General features: G+C 39.5%; 3 protein-coding genes across 3 annotated transcripts; 1 reads left to right on the top strand and 2 right to left on the bottom strand.

Annotated features, from left to right (window-relative positions):
- Positions 1-693: 693 nt before the first annotated feature.
- rassf4a (Ras association domain family member 4a) lies at positions 694-17,601 on the bottom strand. Its single transcript, XM_034201858.1, has 11 exons — positions 17,507-17,601; positions 11,546-11,614; positions 11,093-11,168; positions 4,831-4,937; positions 4,254-4,333; positions 3,464-3,633; positions 3,000-3,101; positions 2,870-2,921; positions 2,659-2,780; positions 1,667-1,764; positions 694-1,237 (listed from the first exon to the last, which is right to left on the bottom strand). The coding sequence occupies exons 2-11, from the start codon at positions 11,596-11,598 to the stop codon at positions 1,174-1,176; spliced, it is 924 nt and encodes a 307-aa protein (XP_034057749.1). The 5' UTR covers positions 11,599-11,614; positions 17,507-17,601; the 3' UTR covers positions 694-1,173.
- On the top strand, positions 12,315-14,252 carry LOC117536818 (C-X-C motif chemokine 11-like). The gene is made up of 4 exons (XM_034201860.1): positions 12,315-12,415; positions 12,583-12,712; positions 12,805-12,888; positions 13,682-14,252. The coding sequence occupies exons 1-4, from the start codon at positions 12,349-12,351 to the stop codon at positions 13,812-13,814; spliced, it is 414 nt and encodes a 137-aa protein (XP_034057751.1). The 5' UTR covers positions 12,315-12,348; the 3' UTR covers positions 13,815-14,252.
- Positions 17,602-19,981: 2,380 nt separating the features above from the next.
- On the bottom strand, positions 19,982-24,774 carry tmem72 (transmembrane protein 72). The gene is made up of 5 exons (XM_034201741.1): positions 24,699-24,774; positions 21,989-22,055; positions 21,120-21,191; positions 20,720-20,859; positions 19,982-20,421 (listed from the first exon to the last, which is right to left on the bottom strand). Exons 1-5 carry the CDS (start codon positions 24,772-24,774, stop codon positions 19,982-19,984), a joined length of 795 nt encoding a protein of 264 aa, XP_034057632.1.
- Between the last annotated feature and the right edge of the window lie 3,078 nt (positions 24,775-27,852).

Genomic DNA, 27,852 nt, shown 5'->3' with positions numbered 1-27,852 from the left:
AACACCTGCAGAGGCTGATCACACCTTAGCAAATAGAACTGTAAACAATGTGATTCAACTCATATTTGGTGTGTGTGTGAAAAAGAGAAAAAAACATAACTCTATTGTCTATTGGATCTGCAATTCCTGGACTTATGACACCACATTGCATTAAAAAAAAAAAACCTAAGAAACATTGTAAGAGCATCTTCAAAAGTGAAAGGCCCATATTAAAAAAGGCCTATTATCCATTGATGCACTTTGTAGTAAGTAAGCACCACCAAGTCAAATTCCTCATACGTGTGAACCTACCTGGTAATAAACCCGTTTCTGATTCTGAAATAAAAAAATGCCAAAATGTAGCTTTTTATGTTGTATTACTCTGTGCTATTTGCAATTAATGGAAACATGGTCAAGGTTGATTGAATCACAAAGAACTTGCTGTTTGGGAAACTGTGGGAAAACGGAACAGCCCTCCTCTCTCAGGATACCCTTATTGTGTAATGTTGATTGGTTCACATATGCACACACAGACAAACTCACACACACCTCATGGGAACTAGCTGGCAACGAGGGTCACTCAGAAGAACAATGCTGCTAATCTGTTCTCTAGTCACCGTGGAAGTACAGGAAATAATAAAGATGCTTTTTGGTTGTGGGAAAATTGAGCAGGGTATTGTTTGGGTCAAGGAGATACAACAACATTTATAGAGACAAAACTAAAAACTGATTTATTACATAGAAAAGTCAGAGGAAAACCTTACCAAAAACAGGTGGTATAAATATCCAAACTTGCAGTTAGAATTTTCATACAAAATAATTTAAGTCAGAAAATATAAAGCAGTGATACACTTTGCAGCAAAAACATTAACAGATCGTACAAACTGTTGAAATATGTATTTCTAAAAGTAGAAGCGCGTTGGTGTATGATATGGTTCTATTGCAGCCTTTACTTTTACCCTCTTACCTACAGTCACTACAGTATTAGCACATATCCCCATAGGAATTCAACCATCATAAGTATCAACACACACACACACACACACACACACACACACACACACACACACACACACACACACACACACACACACACACACACACACACACACACACACACACACACACACACACACACACACACACACACACACACACACACACACACACACACACACACACACACACAGAAACTCATATGATGTCACTGGCTCTGCCTTCGAGCTGAAGTTGGATCATAGACTTCAGAGAGCTGTATCTGTAGAAGGGAGAACGCATGATAAAAGATGATCTCTGACACTTACAAACAGGCACTCAAATACATGTGAAATTAGTGATAAAACCATCCAAAATCATATTAATGTATCCCTCAGATAAACAGGCAATACTTGTCTGTGTGATCAATTAATTGTTCTTTTGGACTTTTTTAATAGAATGTTATGAGAAAAACAACAATATAAAAAATCACTAAGCTTGTCTTTAACAATGACAGTTACAATGAGTGTGTGTGTGGTAAGATATGACTGTGTGTGATGGTCTTGTTTTGATTTTGAACTGCCGGCTTCGAGTCACAGATATTTGCTTCACTTAATGAAATAGACAAGTGATTAAAGAAGGCTTTGTCTGGATCCAAACATGTTTTGTAACTCTGTAATGTGAAAACTGTAAAGTAGAGAGACTTGCTTACTTTCTGGTCAGCTTGTTTATCTCACGTTCCTCTTCCTCTTTAAGTTTCACGACAAAGCTGTCTAAAACAGGAATCTCAAATTTAATATATTGGGCCACCTGGGGAGAGAAAGATACATATGAAGACATATATCACCACCATCACGTGAGCTAAACATGTTTATATTTACAAGGCAAAGGAATTCCAGGGAAAACTGTTAAAAGCGTGTTCTGTGTTTCATCCAAAGAAACATTAGATCCTACTGTTGAATTATTTGGAGGCAGCAGTTGTTCAGTCTTTTGGGACTTGGCTTGGGAATTGGCTGGTCACTGTTTAAAGTCCTCACACAGACCATAACCAGTTTGTGGACTGCTAGCCGGAGAGTTACCAGTTTGCCTCCTGGGTGTCCAGGTGTCTTTCAGCAAGGAACCAACCCCAAATTGCTATGTTTTCTCTAAAAGCCGGGGACGGCTCTCTGCATATGAAAAAGTTGGGCCATCATTTAAATTCATGCAAAGCGGTTGGGGGTCACATGAATTGTAAAGGACCAAGGCCTATTTCATAGATGAATGGGTATCAATAGCAGAACACTTTTTAATCTGACCATATATTGTTCACTGTATATGATGAATATTACTAAACCTGGGCAAATTAAAACAAAACAATGGCTAGGCATAGATGTACAGTACGTGAGTTGAATGAACTCCCTCTTTACATTTTTAGTTAGGAGTCGAAACGTTTGAAAGTTATTCCAATCCAATTCCTAATCCAGGAGAGTTCCCAGCAACTTGTTTTATTTATCACCGAGTGTAATCACAACAGACAGTCGGTCCATTTAGTTTATTGTTACAACAGTTTCGAAACAGGATATCTTTGTTCAGCTTGCTAAATTTAACCCAACTGTCTATTTTTGGTCCCTTTGTGTCATTGTGTTTATGTTGATTACTTCATCAAAAAAATGAAAGAAACCACGATGAGGGAACAGAGTGTGGTGGCAGGAGGCCCAGACTCACATCATATGTGACTTCCTCTCCCAGGTCGGCCTCTGTGATCAAGATCTTGGAGATTTTCTCACAGGGTCCATAAAGCACACGAGTCACCAGCGGGTATTCGCCTTCCCTCAGTCGGGTCTTTTCTACAAGGATATACGAAGAAAACAAATGAACACAAACACAACTAAAACCATTATTATCTGAGAAATCCACAATAAAAGTAATTACTTACCACCAGACTCGTGCACCAAATAAAGTACAAACTCTTCAGATTTATTCTCCACCTTACAAAATAGACATATATTTTATTTCTGGTTTTACTGTTACGCCACTTGAGATGCAACTATTGTCTCACTGCTTACCCTAAACTTGTGTAGCAGCAAGTTGAGGACTTGTTCAGTCGTCATGGAGCTGTTCACTCGTACGTTAGTAACAGAACCGAAGGCCGGAGTAAATACAGATGTCTGAAAGCAAGAGAGAAACACATGTAGAAATAACTGAGAGGGCTCAAAGTATTGGGTACTTTGGTTCCTGGACACTTGAGAAGTGATTTCTGGACATTAACACCTTGGACCTTTTGAACATTGGTCTGTTCCTGGAAACTGTCTGTTCCTGGAAACGGTTCAATAAAAACACTGTCTTCAGGACAAATTGATGAAGGAACACAGTGTGACCTTATATTAGCACATTAATGAGATCAGCCCACAGCAGGCTATTGTGGCCCTCAGCACTAGTACAGGCACACCCACACAGGAAGCTTCCGCCCTTCTGCAGCTGGAGATGTGTTAACAGCGGGATATATTAATGTGTGTTCTGTTTATTGTACCTTGTGGTTGTAGAAGTGTCCGTTGATTGAGAATCTGTGTGTGCGCAAGCGTTGCAAATCTCTGGCAGTGTGTGTCCTTGACCTCCTCTGAACCCGCATGAAGGAAGCATCGCTCCTGGTCCTCAGCAGCTGAGGAGAATCCTCCTCATCCGGACCACACGTGTCTCCACCTCAGGGCAAACAAAAACATGCCTCTTTTAACACATGTAAATGTAACAAAACAAGTTCTGCCATGGTTTTAACACAGACATCATTGTTAAGCCCATCAATTGTCTTTAGCGTTAAAAATAAATGTCCCTTTAAACATATAAATAACAAATACTCTCGCTCTCAAATTAAGATCTGGAGTATGTTAGTAATATAACAATATATGATTTCAAATGAGTTTTGAAGGTTATTTTTTTTCTATTAGTATTTGAAATCCTTGACAGAATCAAATTAAACATTTCGATTTTTCCTGGAAAGGAAATGTATATTAAAAACGAAACATTTCTTCAGTTGTTTTGCTATGATTAAGAAAGACTATGGCACACAACTTAACTGGCCAAAGTCAGATCCATGACTAATAGCCTAGCGTTGGTTGTCTATAGTGTTATTGATAGTCTGATGTAGGTGGCATCTCAGGCTAATCTGTGCTCCACCTGTGAGCCAAGTTTTCCAATGGAAATTATAACTAAGTATCCATGGTGCTCTAATCTGTCTCAGCATGTGACTGTAATCTATGTTGATCAGTTAAGTATGTAAATGTACAAGTGTGTAAAAGGACGTATTGCATGTGTTTGTTACTCACCTGCTGGCTCAGGTTCTGTACCCAGTGAGTTGTTGTTAGACTCTTCTGAGAGCTGCTTTGCCCCAGCAGATCTATCGTTTCTGTAGAAAGAGGAACAATGTGTTTATTGTTTGTCAGAAATATGAAAAGTTTGATACCACTTGTGTGCATATAAAATATGAAACTATAGCTGGCAGACAGTTCGACTGTAAATGTGGAGAAATTGTTCCTGGTACCAGTCTTAATACTAAGCTAAACCTTCTTAGCTAAATGCAGGGGCTACGGTAATTTTCCTTTTTTGTAAAACGTCTTCCAAATTGAAGATAATTTTAATCAAGATGAATCTGTCCTCTTTTACTTGATACATTTGTAAATAGTTTTGCCCAAACAGGACAAAATATGCGTTCAAGTTTCACTTCATTTATGACATGCCAAATTCGAAATATTTTCACTTTATTATCATAAATGACGGCAGAACTAGGGGGAACCATTGTTAGTTTTGGACAAAATAATGCAGAATTTGCCCTTTATTTACTATTTTGTTTTATTTATTGATAATTGTATTTAGATGCTATGGGTCTGCTCCGAGAGGTCATACCGGTTGAGACGAAATCTTTCATTGTCGTCGTACATCTGAAGTCTGATTGGTCGGCGCAGACCCCAGTAGATGTTCAGCAACCCCTCCAGGATGAGCTCTCCATCTTCCTACACACAGACACACACACGACAGTGATCATCACAACTCGTGCTCAGAGAGGATATCCTGCTGGCCGCCTGCCACAGAAGCTGTACGTGCAGGAGCGCTCACAGCTTCAGGGTGACCCCTGTCATCTTGGAAAAAGCCCGTCAGGTTTGACCCCCCTTTTTTTACATTGTACAAGGGTGAAGTCACGTCCGAAAAGGCAGCAATAAGGAGAACAAAGACGAGACTGCTTTGGGTCACGTACACATTTTGATCTCACAGAAGTGAAAGTCTAAAGATAGAAGAAAATTGTCCCATGATGAGTACGGAGATAAAATAGTGTAATCCTGTTTAACATTTTTTTCAGTTTGCTTTTCATTGTAAAAAGAAAAGTTGTATTGTTACATAACTGAACTATTAAATAAAATATGATATCCCTACTGTGACTGTGTAATCAGTTGATCAGCTTCCTTTCCCTCCAATAGCCTGTTATATATTCATAATATCCCAATAATACAATGCAGCTCTTTAACTCGATTTATTTGTATGGAAAATTCAATAAATCAATTTGTCAAAGAAATACAAACACCACATTAAAACTGAATCTTATTTGATCAGCTGATTCTCTGCCAGTTTAAGGTTTGTGGTTATCCTGCTGCAATTCTGCTTAAATTCCAAGTCATTTAATGTTAATTCCTTGTGAACACATACTGGACATTTATACTTATTGTAAGTCGCTTTGGATAAAAGCGTCAGCTAAATGCAATGTAATGTAATATCAGGGAAAACGTTTGCTTTTCATTTCATTCAGATTATTTTGAAATAATTTGTAGTTAAGTATATATATCCTCAATATTACTTATAAGTAAATCATAATCATTGTAAACACTTTGTATTAAGCATCATACTGTATTGACATATATTAGTGTCTATACAGTTTATGATTTAATGGTTGATATTGTGAGAGTGAGTTTGGGAAATAAGAAGTCCTTAAATACAACAATTTAGCCTCACTCAGCTCATGACAACGATGATCAAAGACATGGTGTGGTTCTTTACAACTTGACTGTCAAAAGTCCATAAAATGAAACCAAAAATGTTCCTAAGTAGTTGTGTGTTAAACTTCTTCTGTGTTTTGTATTCCAGTCATCTTGCAGCATGTCACCATGCACACATGAAAGCAGTTTGCATGAAGATCTCAGACAGCTTTTTATCAAATATATTTTGAATGGCGCTTAACTAAATCTTCAAGATGGGCCTCTAAATGTAGGAATGTCCTGTTAATAAAACATTACAGTTTAATTAGCATGGATAACTTGTGGCTGACAGTTACTTTTGACTAATATCATAACAAATGGTGGGAGCAATAGAAGCTTGTCAGTAAGAAATGTGCAGATTGCTTATAAAGAAGAATACTGGAGATAGTCAGGTGTTCACCATTTTTAGATGGCTTAACATGTTATTACTGAAATAAAAAAAAGGTTGGTTTTTTGAGGCGAGACAGAATGCTCCCAGGGCTTCATTGTTTCTGGAATATAAACATTGAGAGCAGCTGCACCACTGGACCTCTCTGACCTGCATCGCCAGTTTCCTGAACAGGCATGGACACACCCTCCCAAACACACACAAGCCCACAGAGATGCGAGTAAGGTCAGCAGATCTATTTTTGGAAGTAGCGCTTCATCGCTCTGCTTCAGAGTGCCTCTATAAAGCCCTGATACACACTCTGCTCCAGTCATACTCAACTGAGCGGACTACATCACTCTGCTTCACTCTGCATGTCCACTCCACAATTCAAGCAACAAAGGTGAGTGCTTCTTCTTCTTGTGTTCTTAATTAACACTTATTATAGACGACTTACAATTTAGCCATGTGTTCAAGTTGATTTAAAAGTAATATTTACAAACCAGACAGACGAATACAAATGTATGAAATGAATAGAGTTACATGTTTTGACCACAAATTAAATTCTTACAAAAACAAGGAATGAAGGGCATCTACAGCATAAAATGTTAAATTATGTAAATGTGATGACTAAAAGAAAGCATGCAAAAAAGTGTATAATGAATATAATGAAAGAGTTTTTTCTTAACAACCACAAATTAAAATCACTATCTAAATGTTTTTTTTTAAATAAACAGTTTATGTATTTGGACATTGAGTCTTTTCATATGGTCTAACTGTTTTATTTCCTCTCCCCCGATGCAGCATGAAACGCACATGGCTGTTGCTTTCTTTGCCTCTCTTACCCACCATTACTGAGACCCTGGAGGACTTGCCTGTCCACCCCTCCTCCTCACAGCCTGCCCAGAGCTCAGCGTCTCTGGACGACTACATGACGAGCATCCAGGCTCTTGCCCGATCTGAAGAGTCCCCGAGCTGCGGCCCTGTCAGACTCCAGAGGGCCCCCAGGCTGCGGCCGTTCTCTAAGGCTCAGATGAAGCTCTCTGTCTCAGCCTCACTTCCTCTCGGCTCTCCCCGCTCACTAAGGACTTCCAGACTTTGCAATCTGAGTCTCAACAGCACAGAGGATTTCTCTCTCATGAGGGGCAGAGAAAAAGACTGCAGGGGCAAAGATCCAGTAGACTGGCTGTTTGGACAGATAAGGACTTGAAGGGAGACATGGTTGTTGTTGTTGTTGTTGTTGTTGTTGTTGTTGTTGTGGAAAAGCCCAAAAGCACTTGTTGGAATATATCATAATCAAACAACGTTGGAGAACCTGCTCTGTTTATGAAGATCAAAACAGCGCAATGGCTGATGGGACTTATTATGATGAACAAAGACAGAATCACCAAATGGCTCCAGAGAGAAGACTTATACGCACTGAGGACTGAAGTCTACATGTTTACATTTTTTTAAGATATAGTTTGTAATAAAATACTAAAATACTCATGAAGATGTTTTTTTCTCTGCTGTTTTTTTAAGTTACTTTAAAGAGCTGAATATCGTTACATTTCAATCACTTTGATAGAGCTGAAGTCATTTTTTATGAATGACACAGAAGATGATTTGTGACATCTTTAAAAACGGTCTAATCCTACAATATTTCCATTTTATGCCATTTTATTTGGGTACTTGAAGCAAATGTTTCTCTTCTTACATTTACTAAACATAATAATAACCTTAGATACTAGGGATTTTCAGATTCAGATGAATAAAACAAAAATATAGGCTTCAAATAAACAATATTTTATTATAGATAAGATAATATTTTATATATATATATAAACACCATAATGAGTACTTTCACTTTTGGCAGTGTATATTCTGATGCTATTATTTGTGTAATTTTATTTAATGTAAAGAAAGAATATATGGCTTTAACTTACTTTTCTTACAGAGTCCTTTTAAAAATACTGAGGTTTTGCAACTTTTACTAAGGTTAAAGGTCTGAGTATTTATTATCAGTTGCCCCTGCATCACTAGTGGCAATGGCATGGTGATAATATCCAATAAAATGTAACATAATATTACACTAGGGGCCATTTTAAGAAGTAGGCTAGTTTTTGAAATTCAATACAGTTTATATAAAATGTAAAAGATACATATATAAATGGAACAAATACGTTGAGTATTTTTGTGTAGTTGTGTTACTTGGACTTGATAAAGAATCTGAGTAACTGCCTCACAGGTTTAAGGAAATAATGCTGCCATCTAGTGGTAATCAATGGCACTACAGTGTGTGCATTTTAAACGAAAAAGTACTTAACACAGCCACAAGGGGAAGCTGCAGCACAAACTGAGATTAATATGTGGTTCTCACAGCAGACAAGCACTGACCGACACACACAGACACTATTGAGCCAAGTGTTGCCAAGATCAGAATGAAATATTTTGACTACACCACATTATACTTTGGTAACTTAAAAAAACATCCCCTTAATCAGAAGAGAAAGGTTTACAGCCTTTTTGGCCAAATCCATAATCCAATATTGGATCCAAGACTGGTGCTGAGCAGTGAAAGTATAACACAGCTCCGGGGCTCAGTATCAACTATGAAATCAACTAATAAAGTTTGACTATTCATGTTAGAGCTTGTTTTCCTCTAAAATTCAGTTTAGTTTGTTGTGTATGTCGCTCAGCTTAGTCAAACCACCTGACAACATGACTAATACAGACCACCTGACTCCACCTGCAGAACATGACTTCATCTTAAAACAACACTTTCACACAGAGTCTGTGCATCACTCTGGATAGTTGATATAAATGAAAAAACAAACCCTCAGACATGTCAGGTATATATGATCACAGTCTGCATGGTAAACTGCTGAATGTCTGCAGCTGGTTTTCATCTAAACTCATTCACACTGTATTCTAGCAATCCACATTAGGAGTTTCCAAATGTTGGTCATTTTTCCAACCAAAGAATGTAAGTGCTGAGAAATGTGTTGTCCCTTATATCCACAACATGTCTAATGAGTCAGTTATGAGTAACATTTGGCCCCACTCCATTACATTACATGTTAGGCGCTTTTATCCAAAGCGACTTACATACTCAATACTGTGGACAATCCCCACAGGAGCAATTTGGGTGAAGTGTCTTGCCCAGGGACACAACAGCATGCTGACTGCAGTGGGGTTTGAACCTGTGCTCCCTTGATCCCGCTACACGCCACCATCAGCTCTAACAATGACACATACCGCATAAATCATCACAACAAGACATTTGTCACTTTAACAATGTACATTTCGCAGCGCTTCGATTTTGATTATATCACACAACTAGCACTGATTTGTTAACATCTTCTATCGACAGCTACCGAACGGACTTGTGGTGAGTTCAATCATTCATTTCATGCCTCTTACAAACGTACACACTACAGGATAAAAATAAAACAGACTAATTAAGGTATAACTTCTTAATTAATTCTCAGGATCCCATTTCATATCGCACAGATGATTTATTACATTGTTATTGTTTGAAGCTGACTTAAATGCATTTTTAACTTTGCCAGCAAACTGAGCTTTTCAGTCAAACTTAACTTCAGATGCTGTCTTCAATCAAAAGACACATAAATACATTGCCTAAGTCATCACATTTTTCACATTATGATTTAAGGTTGAGCGTTCCTGCTGAGGGGTTCTGTGTAAAATACGTGGGAATTGTTCAAATCAGGCAACATAATCAAAATAATGAGACTGAAAGGTGCCTTGGACAGCCTGCGTTTTAACACAGTAAGCAATATGCTGTATAATGCAGAATCAGCTATTTCACTGCAGTAGTCTCTTTTTTACAGCTATTATATATATATATATATATATATTGAAGTAAGTCTGGACTCAATTCCTTATTGAAGCCACATTTTTTTGGTTGAATTAGTAGCTTGCATTTGACCACATGTTAAAAGACTCATTGTACAAATCGCGCATTAAAGCTTCTTATAATAAGTTACAGAGGTCAAAGTCATTTTTTATAATAGTATTTTGTTTGTATTTAATACCTTATTAATTATCAATAAACAACTGTTTTTCAATTTCAAAATTATGTTAATATTGTGAGATCATTGGTCCCTCTATTATACATATGTTATAACTTATATGTTCACATGTTATGGAGGCGACTTTGGGGGGATTCCCAGAATGAGACACTATAGAGAGTCTGGCCGGTGGTACGAAAAAGAGAGACAGATCACCACATGACGGCCCTAACCCTACACCCCCCCCCCCCCCCTCCCTCCACCACACACACACTCTCTCTCTCTTTCTCAAAACCAGCTGGAGAACAATGGGGAACTCCCGACCAAAAAACCCATAGAATATCAAACAAATAACCAAACACACCACACGACAGCCAAACGTTTACTGTGGAAATACTCTGCTGAGCAATTAGTGTATATGAATGAAATCTGAGACTCCCTCCTTGCATTTCCATTTTCACTTTTAGGTAAAAGGGTGTTTTTTGTTTGCTTTGTCAGCCGTTTGGCATGTTGGAAAAGATCCCGGGATGAAGGTCTGTGATGAGAACTGCTGCCAGATTGCCAGTTTATGTGGTCTCAGGTTATTCGTTCTCATTATCTGCCTGCAAATCAAAGTGCTGGTTAAACTGGTTCCAGTTTTGCTTTGTGTTTGACCCATTTTACAGTACCGTATGTCCTGCAATCCAGCATACCACCAAGCAACCGTCAAAAACTCTGTTTGCCTTTTTATTTTCTGCCAACACTGTCAGAGGTAGTCTTACCTCGCGGGTCCGCAGCTGGAAATTCTTTCCTTCATGGTAACAGTTGTAGGTCCTAAGCAGTGACAATATGTGCGACCTGGAAATTAACATAAGACCACTTATTGATTGAAAATATTCAAGTGATACCATGTAAACTGCAAACACTTATTTTCCAAATGTTCCCCGAGGCTTTTGAAAATGAAAAAGAGGACAGACAATCACACATAATATGCACAAAAAACAATAAGCAATACAAATAAAATAAAAAAATTCGACAAATAAAACCATCAGGAATTAACTTCAACACCCCATCCTATGTTGATTTCTCTGCAATCCATATGTCCTAAAATGATTCACAAAAAATAAATAACTAAAAGCCTTCACACAATGCGGGCAGTGGTGATATTTTGATCACCCTTGTGGTTAAACTGTCTTTTAGTCATTACATGCAGCAGGTGGAGTAAAGGGACTTACTTTGGTATCAGTTTTTCTTCACTGAGCTTCATGTAGGTCTGACGCTCAACCATTGTGACCAGAGTCCAGCTGTGGCAGAACAAGAGAAAAACATTCATTATGACCTGATTTACATCACATATTAATAGGAATAACTCCTATATGTTAATTAGATGTAATACAATGATTTGTGCATTTATCATAAGAATTATCATTCAACTATCCTTTTATTACTCTAATCAGACAGCGATTAATGATTGTTTAGTTTATTGTGTAGTTTTGATCCATATCAAGGGTTGGAAGTTTTTTGGCACAAATAGCTCTGGAGGTGAAATGAGGCACATGCAGTTAAAAGAAATCACATGGTGCTGTTGACACAAAGCCAACAGAGTAACATGTTGTGGCAAAGCTCATCAAAGTCTGTAAAACACATTGTCTTCTTTCTCATTTTAAGGTAACTTCTACTAATGTGGTTAGGTTCTTAAACAGTTAACATTATGAGGAAGCACTACTCATTTGTGGCAAGGTTAAAAAATTAATTAAATAAAAGTATGCAACAAAAGTTTTTTTTCAATAAATAGGAAGCACAGTAAATACACAAGGACATAATAATCACTGTGTCCTTCAGGAGTTCAAGCTTTTTCGGACAAGACAGAGGAATGTGTCCCTGATCCCTGCATCCTAATTTCCGTGTCCTGCCATCTCATGCCATGGGGAATTTTTCATGGTTTGGAAAGCCCAGTTCTGAGTATGCGGGGGGAGGAGCAAGGGTATAAAAGAGCCACATGTGGCTCAGGGGGATCAGTGCAGCACTCGTATCCAGCATGAAGCTTTATCTTCCTTCAGCCTGTCAGCTTGCCTTCCTGAGCCTCTGCTGTGTACTGATCACAGGTAAGAACCATTTATGCTTATATTAGTGTATTCTCTCATATTATCTGGATACAGCGAACGTTAAGAGTGTTGCTTTATTTGGACAAAGCTGTCTGAGCATGAACTTAATCCCTGCTCATGTTGCACTGTTTGGAGTTAACCTATAATCCTATACTGTGTCTGTGCAGTGAGAGAGTCAGACAGCACGTATGTCCCGGGAAGATGTATGTGTCCGCAGGCCCAACCAGGTGTCAGAGGGAAACTGAAAGAACTCACAGTTCACCAGAAAAGCCCCAGCTGTGACAAAGTCACAGTAATGTGAGTATACCAGATCCTGCAGAGACACACATTCATGGACACAGATGATTGAATAAGAGGAGTTAATGTGCTGGTTTACATGTGTTTTACAGAGTGGTCCTGAAGAGTAACAATCGAGTAGTGTGTCTGAGTCCAGTATCACCGATGGGCAAACAGCTGATTCGCTGCTGGAAAAGGTGAGAGGCTTTATCAGTGAAACCTAACTTTTAGTAAATAGGACACACACTCACTACTATGGGTTCTGAAAACATAGCCTCAATCATTGTTTTAGAAAGGGATACTACAGCTTTGTCAACCCTCAGCCAAGAGTAACATGTCATATTTCAACTGAGTTTCATTTACACAGAACAACACCATTATAAATATATTACACACCAGATGGAGGACATTTAAGCTGTGCATCCCAACTGGCTGTAAAGGGGTTCCACCCATCTTCAGGCCAACAGTATCTTATTTGTTGCCAATCCGGTTCTTGTCGTAACACGGCACATGTTTTGCAACTTTAGACATAAAAGTTAGTGCCTTTTAAAACATTTTCTACAAAAAACAGATTTACTTTATTTGTTCCCTTTTCTAGAGTTAATGATATCCTTTTATAGAAGCTTATATCATGCCATCATTAACATTTGTTGTGTTTAGTTTATTGAGTAGTTTAGATCCATATCAAGGGTTGGAAGTTTTTTGGCACTAATAGCTCTGGAGGTGAAATGAGGCACATGCAGTTAAAAGAAATCACATGGTGCTGTTGACACAAAGCAAACAGAGTAACATGTTGTGCACTCATCAAAGTCTGTAAAACACGGTGTCTTCTTTCTCATTTTAAGGTAACTCCTACTAATGTGGTTAGGTTCTTAAACAGTTAACCTAATTAATTAACATTGTAACGAAAGATTGAAGTGTCCTATACAGGAGTGTCATGTACAGCCCTTCCTCCAGGCTAAAGTTAGTTCTCCTGTGTGTCTTTTCTAGGAGTCATAATCTGGGTCGTGATGTGACACTGTGCCTGAAGAGGAGGAGGAGGAGGGGGGGAAGAGGAGGTCAGCGCCAGCGACAGAGGAACAGGACCCAGAGCAGGAAAGCCTCATCCTCAATCTCCCGATAGTCAATCAGCCTGACAAGTTGTCCAAAGTTACTGAGCGGAAAGATACGTCTAGATGCTGTTTCTTGCCACACGGTTGACTCCAGGTCACAAGGCTGTTAAAAAACCACAGCACACAATCACTTTTCTTTATAAAAGTCACGCAGCTAAGACACCGAGCTCCCCTAAACTGTTGTCCGAGCTATAAATCAAACTCTCTTTGTATGCTAGCCACAGGGGGCTTTTTTCTGTGGAATGGTGTCACTTTAAAAACTGAGCCCTGGAGGCTTGTCATAAATGTTAACAGTTTTAGCTTTAAAATGCTGTTAACATATCGTTATGCAGTTCTGTGTATGCAGCTGGAAAAAACTAACTGAGACGTTTTTGTTGGTTATTTATTTTTATATGAATAAGATAATTGTTTTAAATTGTGTTTTTTAAAATAAATATATCAGAATAACACTTTGGGCTTGTTGTGGTATTTTCTTTTTAAAACTTCTGATTATTTTACAACTGAATGATGGGAAAGAGGATTACTTCCTTGCCAGGATATGAGAGGTCATCCAACCCTCAGCCACAGCTTTAGTTAATAAACCACAGGATGTGAGTCAGCAGCCGGCACAAGGCAAACATCTCACTTTAAACATCTGCACAGACATCTGAAGGGTATACCAGGAGCTGAAATGTAAATGCAGTTATCTCTTTCTATGGCACTGTACAGAAGTGATTGCAAATAAGACATTTGCTGGAGGTGTTTTGAAATACAATACACCATCAATTGTGCAGATTAATACTTTCACAGGCTAATATAGGTGTTGCACAATTGGTTGGGGTGTGGAGTGGTGAGAGTTTTTTATCATGGCTTATAAACATGCTTTATATCAGCTCTCGGATTTCTTTTAGATCAGGTGATATGATAGACACAAAACACGCACCCACACACACACACAAATAATATTTTCACCTGCTTTTGCAATGCGCCCACACCATTTGGGGTAGTGGAAAGTTAAATACTAAGGCGTGTACAAACCTGTTATTTTTCTTAGCTAAAACACCTATTGGCATTGTTATGAGCTCTTTCAACATGACATGATCGACATGATATGTTAGCTATTAACTGATGCTTGACTACACAAAGTGGTAAAATGGAAAGTAAAAGTAAATTGCTCAACAAGGCAGCCTTTGTCCCTTGCCTGGCTGAGTAATCTAGGGGATTTTTCATATTAAGTATGATAAACTATGCAAGCAGTTAGAAGAGTTTGTAATAACATTTAGTGATCCGTGAAAGTTAGAAATGATTAGAGGATCTGTTTACAGATGACAAGATAACAGTCTTGTTACTGGATGGCATGTGGCCAACATGCAAATCCAAAGAGAAGTACTTTACAATACATACAGGATTTCTTTTTTTCCATTCATTAATTTGATAGCTGTAATTACTTAATTGACTGAGATGTTGACTCATCAAATCTAGACCACTGATCCGTTCATTTGCATTTGCTGCATAGTACCTATTAAACCTTCAACAGCCAATCAATAATGAATAATGAACTAACCTTTATATGAACCAAATACAACACTTATTCTACAACAATGAGAAGAGTTAGGAGCTAAGAAAGAGTTTTAACCAAATTCATTAACACATTCACTTCAGATTTGTATTTTCTGATACACACCACACACAACTTCCCGTAACTGAAAGGCAAGCAAAACATTGAAAGTACAAACCATTTAATATGCTGCTGGAAATTATTAATTTCAAACTTTTATGGTAGTGTGATTTTATCTTATCACAGTGTATTGGTGTTGTAATAAATACATGTGGTATATGAAGTAAAAGTTAAATGCCTCCAAGGTATTTGAATGTTTGTATTTACATTGTAATTCTCAGCTTTGGTCTGACGACTGTGCGTTTTATTTTGACGGAATTATTGAACATTGGAAAGAGTCTGATTTCTATAAAAGTAGAGAGGGAAATTAAATGTCATATCTAAAAAGTCAAAATGTATCTTCTATCGTTTTTAACAGGTTGCCATGAACTGACAAAAACATTTAAAAACAGTCTCATGCATGAAGGTTTCCTTGAACTCAAAACTGTTTTTAGAATAAATGCACAGCATCTAAGATACATAGCACTGTACCAACAAAAGTGATGTTGGTGCTATGAGGCCATCTAGTGTCTAAAGCTTCAAGTACACTGCACTCCATCCTGATTTAGAAAATATGTGGCAGCATTGCTCCATCTCGCTTAGTGATGGAAGAGACACTGTTTAGTTTAACTTCGACATTGACACCACCTGCAGGAAATTAGCTGAAGTGGACAGATTGTTTCAAATGTGTTGACTGTGTATTTAAAAGGGCCATTGACTGGCTATTCTTTCTGAGAAGATCCATTGAGTTGCAGACCATGATTTGGTAACAACATAAAGAAGAGATGTGAATCAGTTAAAGTATTGATGTGTGACTTTGATATGCTTCATTCCAAACTATGACTTACACATTCGTAATAAATGTAACCTGATTGATTAAACCCTTATGTTAGTTACCATTCTAGATGTTTCCAAATAATTAGCTGATGTACACACAAAGGAGTCTTTTGCATTTAGTGCAGCTGAAACAGAAGTTTCTTAGACAAACATGGAAGACAAAAAATGCTTGCATGAGCAGCAATCGTCACCACAAAACCCAGGAAACAGACAGCACTGTCTGTATGGGAAGTGATCTCTGGGAGAGGAGGTGCAGATTCAGCTAAACACCCTGCACTCTTTTACTCTGTCACAATACTTCTCTTTTTATTTTCAGGCTGCTTTAGATTCAAATCATATTAATGGACATATCTAAAATAAGCTATGTTAATTACTGAGCAAAGGCAGCCCTCCTCACCCCCTTTAATAACCTTTGCCCTCCTCCACTCTCATCCCCTGAATCTGCTGACAAAGTAGGTGCACAATGGGATGGTCAGTCTATATTTTACATATTTATACACAATAATGTGTTTTTAAATATTCCATTACTTTAAGGATTCCAGTCTGTCACTATTATTATGAATTATTCAGCCAGTGCACATGACTGCACAGGAGATGGACCAAAATTAAGAGCAGTGGAAGGAAAACACATTATTTTGTGATGCAGATTTTGGTGAATTTATAATCCCTTTCTTCTCCTCTTCTTTTGTGTGCTAAATTACGCATTCTTCCCTCGGTGGACAAAGGACCTTCAGTGCAGGTCCGCTAATTGGTTTGATCATCGCGAGATTCGTATCCAATTATCGCACCTATGGCAGCTGTGTCCGGAGACAATCCCATTCCCACGCGTCAAATGTCCGGGGCAGCTCCAAAAGACGCATACACAAAAATCATTTCCACAACCGCGTCTAAGTGTAAAGACAAACACAGCTGTGGAGAGAAAATAGAAAAACACTGGCTGAAGATGTATCTATTTCTATTGCAGCTATTACTGCAAATAAGCAGTTTCGTTGATACAGATAAAGGCTGATGTATTTTAAAGTTGTTCATGTCTCTACTGCTTTGATATAATAAACTGCATAAACTGAAAAGTTCACCGTTAGTAACCTGCATCCAACTTCAGGACATCTCTTGTCTTCATGGCATGATGTTTCAGGGTTAAAGCGCATTAACGTAGCCTAAGTTATATTCCCCCATAATCTTTTTGTGTACAAATATCCAGCAGTAAATTAGATCAGTATGGTTTCTTACCATAGAAGACAGCGTCCTCCTCTTCCGTATATCCACCAGCGATGTATCCCGTGTAACGTTGGTTATCAGTCTTCATGCCTTCTGGTCGTGCGGCATTCAGAGCGAAAAGATCAAACTGACAACCCAATTGTCCAATAGAAAAATGGCTCTCATAAAGCTCAGCCAATCAGCGTTGAGCTTGGGCGGGGCTAACAGAGTCAGGGTCGCTTATCTCCCTTCAAGGTGCCTCTGAGACTTTCCCTCAACCTCATCAGCCCCAACCATCAGATTACTTAATGGTTTATTTACACTTGCGTATACTTTACTGGAAAAGGTTAGAGGTTACATAACATGTGCTTTTCTTTGCAAAAAGACACATACAGCTTGATATTTTGAATAGGATAGCATAGCAAGCGTTTTGAGTAAACACCCACCTCTAGTGCTTTGAAACATTACTTTTTGTATTAAATGTAAAGATTATTTACCTACTATTGGATAGAGGCGAATGATTGAATTGCCTCATCTTGCATTTTCTTAATGTTTTATTTCATTTAGCATCTTTACCTTTTCTGTCTTGTAAATATATATTATGTGAATGTTGTTTGACATAATTAATCCAAACAATATAAAATAACCAGTTTTCTTCATTCTATTTTCTGCCTGTACATTAGCAGTGATGAGGGCATTTTATTCTTTCAGCCCAGCTGCTAGAGCACCTATCCTGTTTCCCTCAGCTCAGCAGAAAAAGGAAGAAGTCCCTGTGACCTGTAAAGATTGGTTTTCCCCATCCTGTTATTGAGCCTGGATTTACCATCTAGGAAACTACAGTAGGGTGGAAACAAACACTGTAGGAAGTCTCTCTCTCTCTCTGTCTGAATAGGCTTTATGATTTGACATGTACAGAGGAAGTAAATTGTTCCAGCAGCGTAATAACTTCCCCCTCTGAAAACAGATCATTCTAAAGGATATAACAAAGTCGGTGGAAGCAGACTGGAAATACTGACGCTCTTGTGTTCTCCTTTAGTTTTCTAGTTGACCAGAGACAGAGAGCGTTGTGAAGATGATAATACAGCCCTGATTTTCGGCCTCAGCAAACTCTGGACAAAGACTCTCTGTTCTCACCATAAAACACCAGACTATGTCATCCCTCCTGACTGATTCACATGTCACGGCTTTGATATAGCCTATTGTAGAAAAAAACATGTGTAAAATGCTGAAAGAATGTGTGCCACTGTGTAGCTGCTGGGATGTTGCCTGCTTCAAAAAAGGAGAATACCACAGTTGTTTAACGGACAGGCTATTTATGTGTATTTTTCACGCATCTGCTGTCTGACCCCTGTTCTCAGTGAGGTGCTTTATGATGCTCTTTGCTTTTATTGATTCTCTCTTTAGTTTTGATGTTGCAGAGAGATTACCTCTTAAGGCTACATACAGAAATATATATACAGTTCAGTGAACAAAGAAGAGAGGATTACCCGTGTACATGATGTGTGTGTGTGTGTGTGTGTGTGTGTGTGTGTGTGTGTGTGTGTGTGTGTGTGTGTGTGTGTGTGTGTGTGTTGACAGAACGAAACAGTATTGATTTATGTCCTGAAAAATAGGGGAAAGTCTGTATGGAGAATTGTATCCTTTGTTGCATGATAAAAACTAAAGACAAACAAATGAAATCTTGACTCATGTTTTGATTTATAGAGCTTGGGTTGGATTCACACATCCTTTTAATAATATCAATGCTATTGTGACATGTAATTCATGCATGAATAATACTACGCTTGGTGTGTTATGTTTTGGTGAAACGTAGGCTTATGGTGGCGCTCTGGTGGGTGATCTGATGGTTTTCTCATCACCATAATAACGTGTGCACTCCTCCCAGAGCTCCGTCTCCATGGTCACCGCTTGCACATGACAAACACACAATAAGGAGTCTTGAATGTGACTAACACATGCACCTGCACTAGCTCTAATTCCTGCTACTCCCAGTCACATTCAAACACATTTTGTTTGAATGAATGAAACAGTTGATCTAATTTATTACCTCATGAATAATGCATGCCGCAGTAACTGGATTGGATTGCATTAACGTTTGCTCTTCAATCAATCCTGGCCTTGCAAAAATCTGAATAAAAGCCACCCACATTTGTATGTACAATTGTTTCTTTTCTTTCAGTGTTTACGTTTGAAGATACAATTATTTTTCAAAAATGCTTACAATATATTTTTTGTATACTGTAGTAAGAAATATACAAATCAATTTAACATTTAATAAAAAATCTAATAATCTTATATCTTGAAAAAACAAAGAACATTATTACTGCACTCTTGTAATTACTCAAAGGTCATATTTTGCATGAGCAGATATTTTATAATGTGTTTTTTAAAGCTAATTGTCTGCACAGTGTAGCACTAGCGAGTAGCATCCAGTCAGTATGAATACATTAAACATGCTTTCCTTTGTGTGATAGCAGTAAGGAGCTCCGCCTGAGCGCAGAGGGATGTTCAGTCAGTAATCATAGGAGCAGTGTCTGAGGTGGTGTCTGGCTCTGGCTCACAGTATCTGTCCATCTCCTCCATCTCTCTCTCTACAGGCTCCTCCCTGCCTCTGAAGCTTATCAGTCTCCCCTCTTTCCACCACCTCCTCTCCCTGTCTGTGCCTTTAGGTGCTGCTGTCTGCTCCAGCTCCAGCATGGCCTGCACGCTCTCTCCTCTTTCCCCCGGGCCGAGGCAGCGGTCTCTGGTTGCCAGAGCCGGTCCCTCCCTTCTCCTTCCTGTCACCACGTGAAAGAATGAGTCTGTGCTGTTCGAAGCTGCAGTTTCTGCCACACAGACAGTGGTCGGGCCTTGGTCGCTGTGACTTCCCTGTGGCCTCTTTGGAGGTTTGGGCTTTGTTTTCTTGCTTAGTATAAAGTTGAAAAGTGCTGTCACCAGAAGCATTATCCCTGCAATCACAAAATACATTCTCTTTCTTTCACAGAAGACATTTTACAGTAGGACATATGCTTTTAGCTGTTACAGTTCACATTGTGCATGCTGGCTCACTGTCACAATTTACTAGGGCACTTGAAAAGAATAGAGCCATCGTAAATGTTATCATATACACCAGTGCTTTTCATACTATGGAAGAGGTCAAAATGTGTGTTACTGAAAAGGCCTATCAAGACAGTACAAGTGCTGTAAAAAGAGTAAATAGTATTGTAATAATCAGTGAATTGATCGTACTTGGAAATGTTATTTTACCTGGGATGATGGCATGCCATACCAACACAGGGTGCAAGAAGCAGACCACTGACATTATGGAGTAATAGAGGAACTTATGGAAACCTCCGACATGAGCCATCTTCCCCCACAACACAAACAGCTGCCAGTCTGGTGGACAGCTGTAAAATAAGATAGGAAGAAGCGGAGAACTGAGGCAGTAACCGGGCTAAACATTTTTGGATTATTTTGAAAGTAAAGACAGCTTAACATATGCATGCTTATATAGCAGACATCACGACAGACTAGACATATTGAGTATCTATCTTCAAATGTAGGTCTTAGGATTTGCAATGTTAATAGTTACCTGATGTGCTTGACTATTATTTATCCTAAAGTATCCATGCAAAGAAAAGAGGTTGGTTGAATGTTGTGTACTCACGGCAGACACATTACCAGAAGTGTATCCAGGAAATAGGCCAACTCAAACATCATGATGCCAACAGATGACACTCTGGGAGGAGAAATACAGTGAGATTAAACAAATGCAAAGACAAAATCAGGAAACTGTTTAAAAAATATGTAAACTAGATCTAATTCTGTCAATTTGTGTATTTTATCTAAATATGTATTTTCTGGAAAGCCAACAATGCAATGTTATGCTTCAAGTGAAAATATATCGTTTTCATGTGATGCCAAAAACTTGGCATAAGGTTGTGTTTATTTTATTGTTTGTTGCTTCAGAATGCCCTGTTCTTTATTTTGTGTTTTAATAGTCTGATAACCATCTTATCCAGTGAACCAGAAAATGACCCCATACCAACCGTCATCGTACACTGCACTCAGTATCTGAAGACTTATCGCTGAGTTATGTGCTTCTGTGTGTGTTGTTACGGCTCTCATCTGCATTTTTGTGTTCTGACAGAATAAACAGTTGTGCATTTCTGGTCTCCTTAGGGAGTTGTTTTCCTTCGGCTCTGTGGGAGTCTGGCTGCAAGCCACTGAGATAATATGAAGAAGCACTAAAAGGACGGGTCTCCTATTTGCAATCTACATCGCCTCATCCCCCTGGCTCCTTCCAATATTCTCATTGCAAGTGTGTCAATCATCAAGTGATTATGACAGCAAGTAGAGTATTGTAATTGTTTTCTACAAGCCCTTAGGCCAAACATTCTTTGGTATATTAAAATCCAAGCGGTGTATTTGTAACACAGGAATGCCACCAGTTTAGTCTTAAGCAGCCTGGAGTCAGGTCATATGTTTACATTGATACAGTGTATTTAGAGATGGACTACAAAACCAAACACTTACAATAAATAGATGCCAAGGCTGTTGAATTCTCCTTGATGCAGAGTCTCCACTCCCACAGCACAGAACACTGTGAAAGAGACAGGAAGATCATTTCCTCTTTTGTTATATTTAAAGAGTTACGGACCGGTTGAGCAGATTCTGTCCACCAGATGTCAGACTTAGTTCATGTTTTTGTCGTTGAACGCAGGAAGGGTTGCAGTAGCCGGGTCAACTAGATCAAACTTGGGAATGTAACTCCTTAAACATGATTAAATACTGTTAATTAAACTTTGTGCTGTGCTGTCGTTACTGTTCTTTGAATATTTTATTTAGTTGTATCTTTATAATATTGCCCTGAAGTTATCCAATTTAAAGTTTGAACTCCAGGGGAGCATATTGAATTGTTGTATACATGTTATATAAAGACAATTAAAATGCATTGTTCTAATTGTTTCCATAGTGGTCACAACATGTTGGTCATAGCTTACTCAAGCTAGTAATTACCATGTCAAGGCAGCAGGCTAGGGTTTTTTATTAGAGTAGACAATTGAAACGACAGAATCATTGCATTTAAAAATGTTTCACAACTTAAAGAAAAAGCAGTCATTAGACGTCATGGTATATTGATAGTCTTTTTACATTTTGGGCTTATGAGTAATACATTCATATTTATTCTCAACTTTAATACTTTTTTTTGTGTTTCTTCAAAAGCACAAACTTTGAGTAAAAAGTGATGCAGGGTTGATTTATTCCTCTGAAAGGTATACTTTGCTGCAGCAATTATGACAAGGAAGCTGAATTTCTCAGTCCTTCACCTGTGAGTGCTCTGCAGTGGGAGACGCCAAGATAAATTCTCCTGAACACATGAGTCATGACACACAATAGTAATTTAATGTTATTATTACTTCTGGTACTACTTCCTTCCTTATATTTGATAGGAACAGTTCAACTTTTTGGGAAACACATTTTTCATTTTTTGAGAGAAAAAGGGAAAAGAAAAGACAGAACGTTTACAGTGTGCAACATGACAGGATTAGAGGCAGCAAAACATGCATTAGTACAGTGTAAGAAGAGGTTTTCCCATGTGTGTATATGAAGCTACCGCCAGCAAACAGTAACTTAGCTCAGCATTAAGACCGCAGATAGCAAAATTCACCTACCGATACCTTGGAATTTCACTATGAATACATTTGAGTATTTATTGGTCTTGCAAAGCTATTTCCTGGCACATGATCATCAGCCATCAAGACGAGAAAAAGTTAAGCTCGCAACCTCCCCTCCAAAAATTAACACACCTTAGTATTTGATTATGTTTGCGTTTGTTATGATTAAATAAAAACAAGATAGAGTTTATCTTTTTTTAAATTGGTAAGTATTAGAGGTGCTCGTTGGCTGGCAGGTTAGTCACCTTTTTTTCCCCCTGAAGATTCACAAATCTGAGAGCTGATCACCAAAACACAGTTGAACTAATATGGTTTGATATAAAATTAGATGACAACAAAGTCTTGAAAACTATAAAAGGAGAGCCTGTTTTGTTAATCAAGCTTTCCCCTGTGAGGTATAAAAGAGGTAAGCTTTCTTAAGTGGTGATCGCCACTCACATGGTAACAATTTCTCCTGCTTACCAGAAATTCAGAGATATAATCGGTACTAGAGGGAAATCAGAGGAATGTAGCTAAATCGTTTTTGGTAGTTTTATAGATTGAGAGAGATTAACGCTGCATATAGACCAGCTGGGTATTAACATATATGCGCTCCTTGCACGTACGTCTGTCTACAGAACACACACAGGGGCAGACAGGCCGACACAGACATGCAGACACACAGACCCAGAGACAGAGGCGCACATAGGCACCCCATAAACATGCACACACACACACACACACACACACACACACACACACACACACACACACACACACACACACACACACACCACACACACACACACACACACACACACACACACACACACACACACACACACACACACACACACACACACACACACACACACACACACACACATAGAGACAATGCACAGAAAGCTCCTGTTGGTGTAAATATATTACAGCTTGTGATCACATAAACCCAGTAAAGCAGCTGGATACAGAGACTTGGTTTTGGTGCGATGTGAGGCACATGTCTCTCAGTAAATGTTCAGTGTCTGCAGCTGTTTGAATTTAAGTGAAGGGGGTCCCATATTTTTTAAGGAGGTTGAAACCATAGAGCTATTTTCCCTGTGATGATTTAATGTGGCTTAAAGAGCTGTGTGCAATCAGTCCTTATGTGCCTGATAGCAGGGTTATGCACGATCAAGTATTTTTATTTGCTCTATATATCATCCAAGAGATGCTCTCTTGTTCTCTTAGAGGTCATGAGTACAGTTGGCCAACATCACCATCCGACCTAATATTTTTGGTTTATGAAATCCGTAAAAAGACCAACTGTATAACTCTCCCCCACCGGAAAGCTTACAAAGTTTCCCTTCAGTGCAGAGAGAGAGAGAGACTGATGTCAGCCATAAACAAAAGAGTTGCAAGACTTCACATTTCTTTCCTATTTGTATTTTTACTACAGCTTGTACGCTTTGAATGCCAAATCTATCCCAGAGATAAATCATGAGTCTCTCAGTGTATAGAAAGAAGAATATGAAGCCCATACTGAAACTATAAGTAATACACATGAGTCTTTACATATATTGCTGTTTGTTTCTATATTCATATACTACCTGTTGCCGTAGAAACACCGAGGATCCTGCAGGCGCACTCAATTACAATCCACCAAACGCTCTCCAAGTTCCCCATGACCTCAAATACTTTGTCTCTTCACTGGTAGAAAATGCAACCTTAACACGCCACATACACTATCTGAAATAAATTGTAGCCTAGCATTTACTAAAGTAGCCTTCTAGACTGAAATGGATGGTTGTTGGTTAAAGAAAAAGAAGCCAAAGTTTGGTAATCCATGAGTGCCATGATGAAGCCTCTTACACTGGAAGAGTTTACCTCAGAAAGGTTTGTGACTCAATGCCCCTGTTGCTCACACACACACACACACACACACACACACACACACACACACACACACACACACACACACACACACACACACACACACACACACACACACACACACACACACACACACACACACACACACACACACACACACACACACACACACACACACACACACACACACACACACACACACACACACACACACACACACACACACACACACACACAGGTCCCACACCGACAATGTTCCTCATGTTTCTCTGTACGTACCTTGTTGTGAGAATTTGGGTGATTAAGTAAATCAAATCATTTGACACACTTTTTTTTCAAAGTCATTCATGCAGCATCCATTTTTCAAAACGGTTTGTTTTACAATGGTGAGCGTTCGTGTAATAGACAGCAGTTTGTGTCAGGAACAAAAAGCTAAGTTATCCCAGTTTAAAATGATATATACACATGTTCCACTTAGTTTGCTGTTGATCCCAATGCAACACGTACTCTCTGCAAGTTCTGAATAGTCTAACAATGCAATGGATATGGGATAAAAATGCTACAAGAACCAACAGAGACCCTTTGACACACTTTCACGTGTGTAAATGTAAGCCCATAATCGGTTGATGCAGGTTTGGCTGGGATGTAAGCCTGTTCAGGCACAGCAGAGGCCTACAGGAACAAGCATTAAGAGTCACCAAGCTCACACACATACACACACTGACTCCTGGTAGGGACCAAAGTAAGCCAAATAGATCTCCTTAAATCTCTAACAAAGACACTTCTGTTTACTGGCTCCACTTGTTTCCTGCTTAGCATTCATGTTGTTTGTGACATTTATGGTATATGTTTCTGAATAGTGCCAAAACTGTGTTGTTAGATGTGTTATGGAAAGTGAAATACTTTCATTTTATATGTGATATATAGACTGAAATATATAACATCTAGGCTTATTGAATACATTTTATCATATTGACCACTCATTCACGCTCACCTAACAAAATTAGTTAAAAATATGTTTGCCTTTGGACCAAACACCAGCAAATCTAAGCACATTCTCATCATCCTCAGATGTTCTCCGTGTAAATGGCACAATTATTGTTACGATTATTGTGTTATGTCACGTTTTGTATGTCTTGTTTTGGGTGTTTTGCTGTTCTCCCTGTCATGTTTTCCTCTTGGTATATTGTCTGGTCCTTTTCCCTGTGTTTTTCCTCCTGTCGTTAGTTTCCCTGGTGTGTCTAGTTGTCTGATTGTGTTCACCTGTGGCCCTTGTGTTTCTCCTCCCCTGCCCGGCTGTTTCTCATCTTGTGATTACCCCTCCCTGTATTTAGTCTCTCCCTGTGTTCAGTGTTGGTTCGTCTTGTGTCATGACTAGTTCTTCGGTGAGTGTTCTGTTTTGTCTTAGTTTATCTGTGCCTAGCCTTGAAATAAAGGAGTTTTTCAGTTTGTATCTGCATTTGGGTCCTGCCTGCTTCACACACCATAACATTACGAACCAACCAACGATATGGGCCCAGCAGATCCGTTTGAGCAGGAACTAGTGGATTATACCTTTTCTTTGTCTGACTGCGCTCATCGATGGAGAGGAGCGGTCAGGGTTCAGCAGCGAGATGCTGCTCTGGCAGATGCAGTCCACCTTACGCTGAGGAATCAAGATTTGGTTAAATTCTTACCGGCCTGGCTTTTGGATTACCTCACGGTTTGTTTTCCCGATCCTGATAGACCCAGGTCTCCAGATTCCCTTTTTGATACCACACGCATCAGTGTGGTCCGTCTGGCGTCAGCCCCTGCTTCTCACCCAGTGTTTGCTACAGTCCAGGAGCCATTCGGTGGTACTCGTCTGGCTTTTGGAGGTCCACGGAGCCTCCAAACGGCTCCGAAGAGGAGTCGCAAGGCCAGGTTAGCAGCACGAGCCCAAAGGGCCATGGTTCCAGAACCAGTTCAGCCCCCAGCAGCCATGGTTACAGACCCAGTTCTGGCCCCAGCAGCCATGGTCCTTGCTCCAGAACCGGTCCCGGCAGCCATGATTTTGGCTCCAGAGCCGGCCCATACAGCCATGTTTCCGGCTCCAGAACCGGACCGTACAGCCATGTTCTGGCTCCAGAACCGGACCTTACAGCCATGATTCTGGCTTCAATTCCGGCCCCAGCAGCCATGGTTCCAGACCCAGTTCTGGCCCCAGCAGCCATGGTTCCAGACCCAGCTCTGGCCCCAGCTGCCCTAGTCCCTTCTCTGGCCCCCTCTAGTCTCTTCTCGAGTTCCCCCTCTAGTCCCTTCTCTAGTCCCTTCTCTAGTCCCTTCCCTAGTCCCTCCTCAGGTCCCTTCTCTAATCCCTACTCAATTCCTTTCTCAAGTCCTTTCTCAAGTCTCTCCTCTCTCCTCTCTCCTCTAGTCTCTCCTCTAGTCTCTCCTCTAGTCCCTTCTCTGGTCCCCTCTCTAGTCTCTTCTCGAGTTCCCCCTCTAGTCACTTCTCTAGTCCCTACTCAATTCCTTTCTCAAGTCTCTCCTCTAGTCTCTCCTCTAGTCTCTCCTCTAGTCCCTTCTCTAGTCCCTTCTCTAGTCCCATCTCCAGTCCCTCCTTTAGTCACTTCTCTAGTCCCATCTCAAATCTCAACTCTAGTCCCATCTCAAATCCCCTCTCGAGTCCCCTCTTGAGTTCACTCTCCAGTCCCACCTCAAGTCCCAATTCAAGTCCCAATTCAAGTCCCTACTGAAGTGCCGTTGGAGGTTCCGCTGGGGGTCCTGCCAACTCCTTGTCTCGTTGGAGGCCCCGCCGACTACTCTCCTGCCGGGGGTCCTGCCAACCCTTTGTCCTGTGCCGTTGGAGGTCCCGCCGTCTACTCTCCTGCCGGGGGTCCTGCCAGCTCC

Source organism: Gymnodraco acuticeps, unplaced genomic scaffold (genome assembly GCF_902827175.1).
Source record: "Gymnodraco acuticeps unplaced genomic scaffold, fGymAcu1.1, whole genome shotgun sequence".
Classification (NCBI taxonomy): domain Eukaryota; kingdom Metazoa; phylum Chordata; class Actinopteri; order Perciformes; family Bathydraconidae; genus Gymnodraco; species Gymnodraco acuticeps.
The sequence above is the reverse complement of the archived record's forward strand: the minus strand, read 5'-3'. Positions and strand labels throughout refer to the sequence as shown.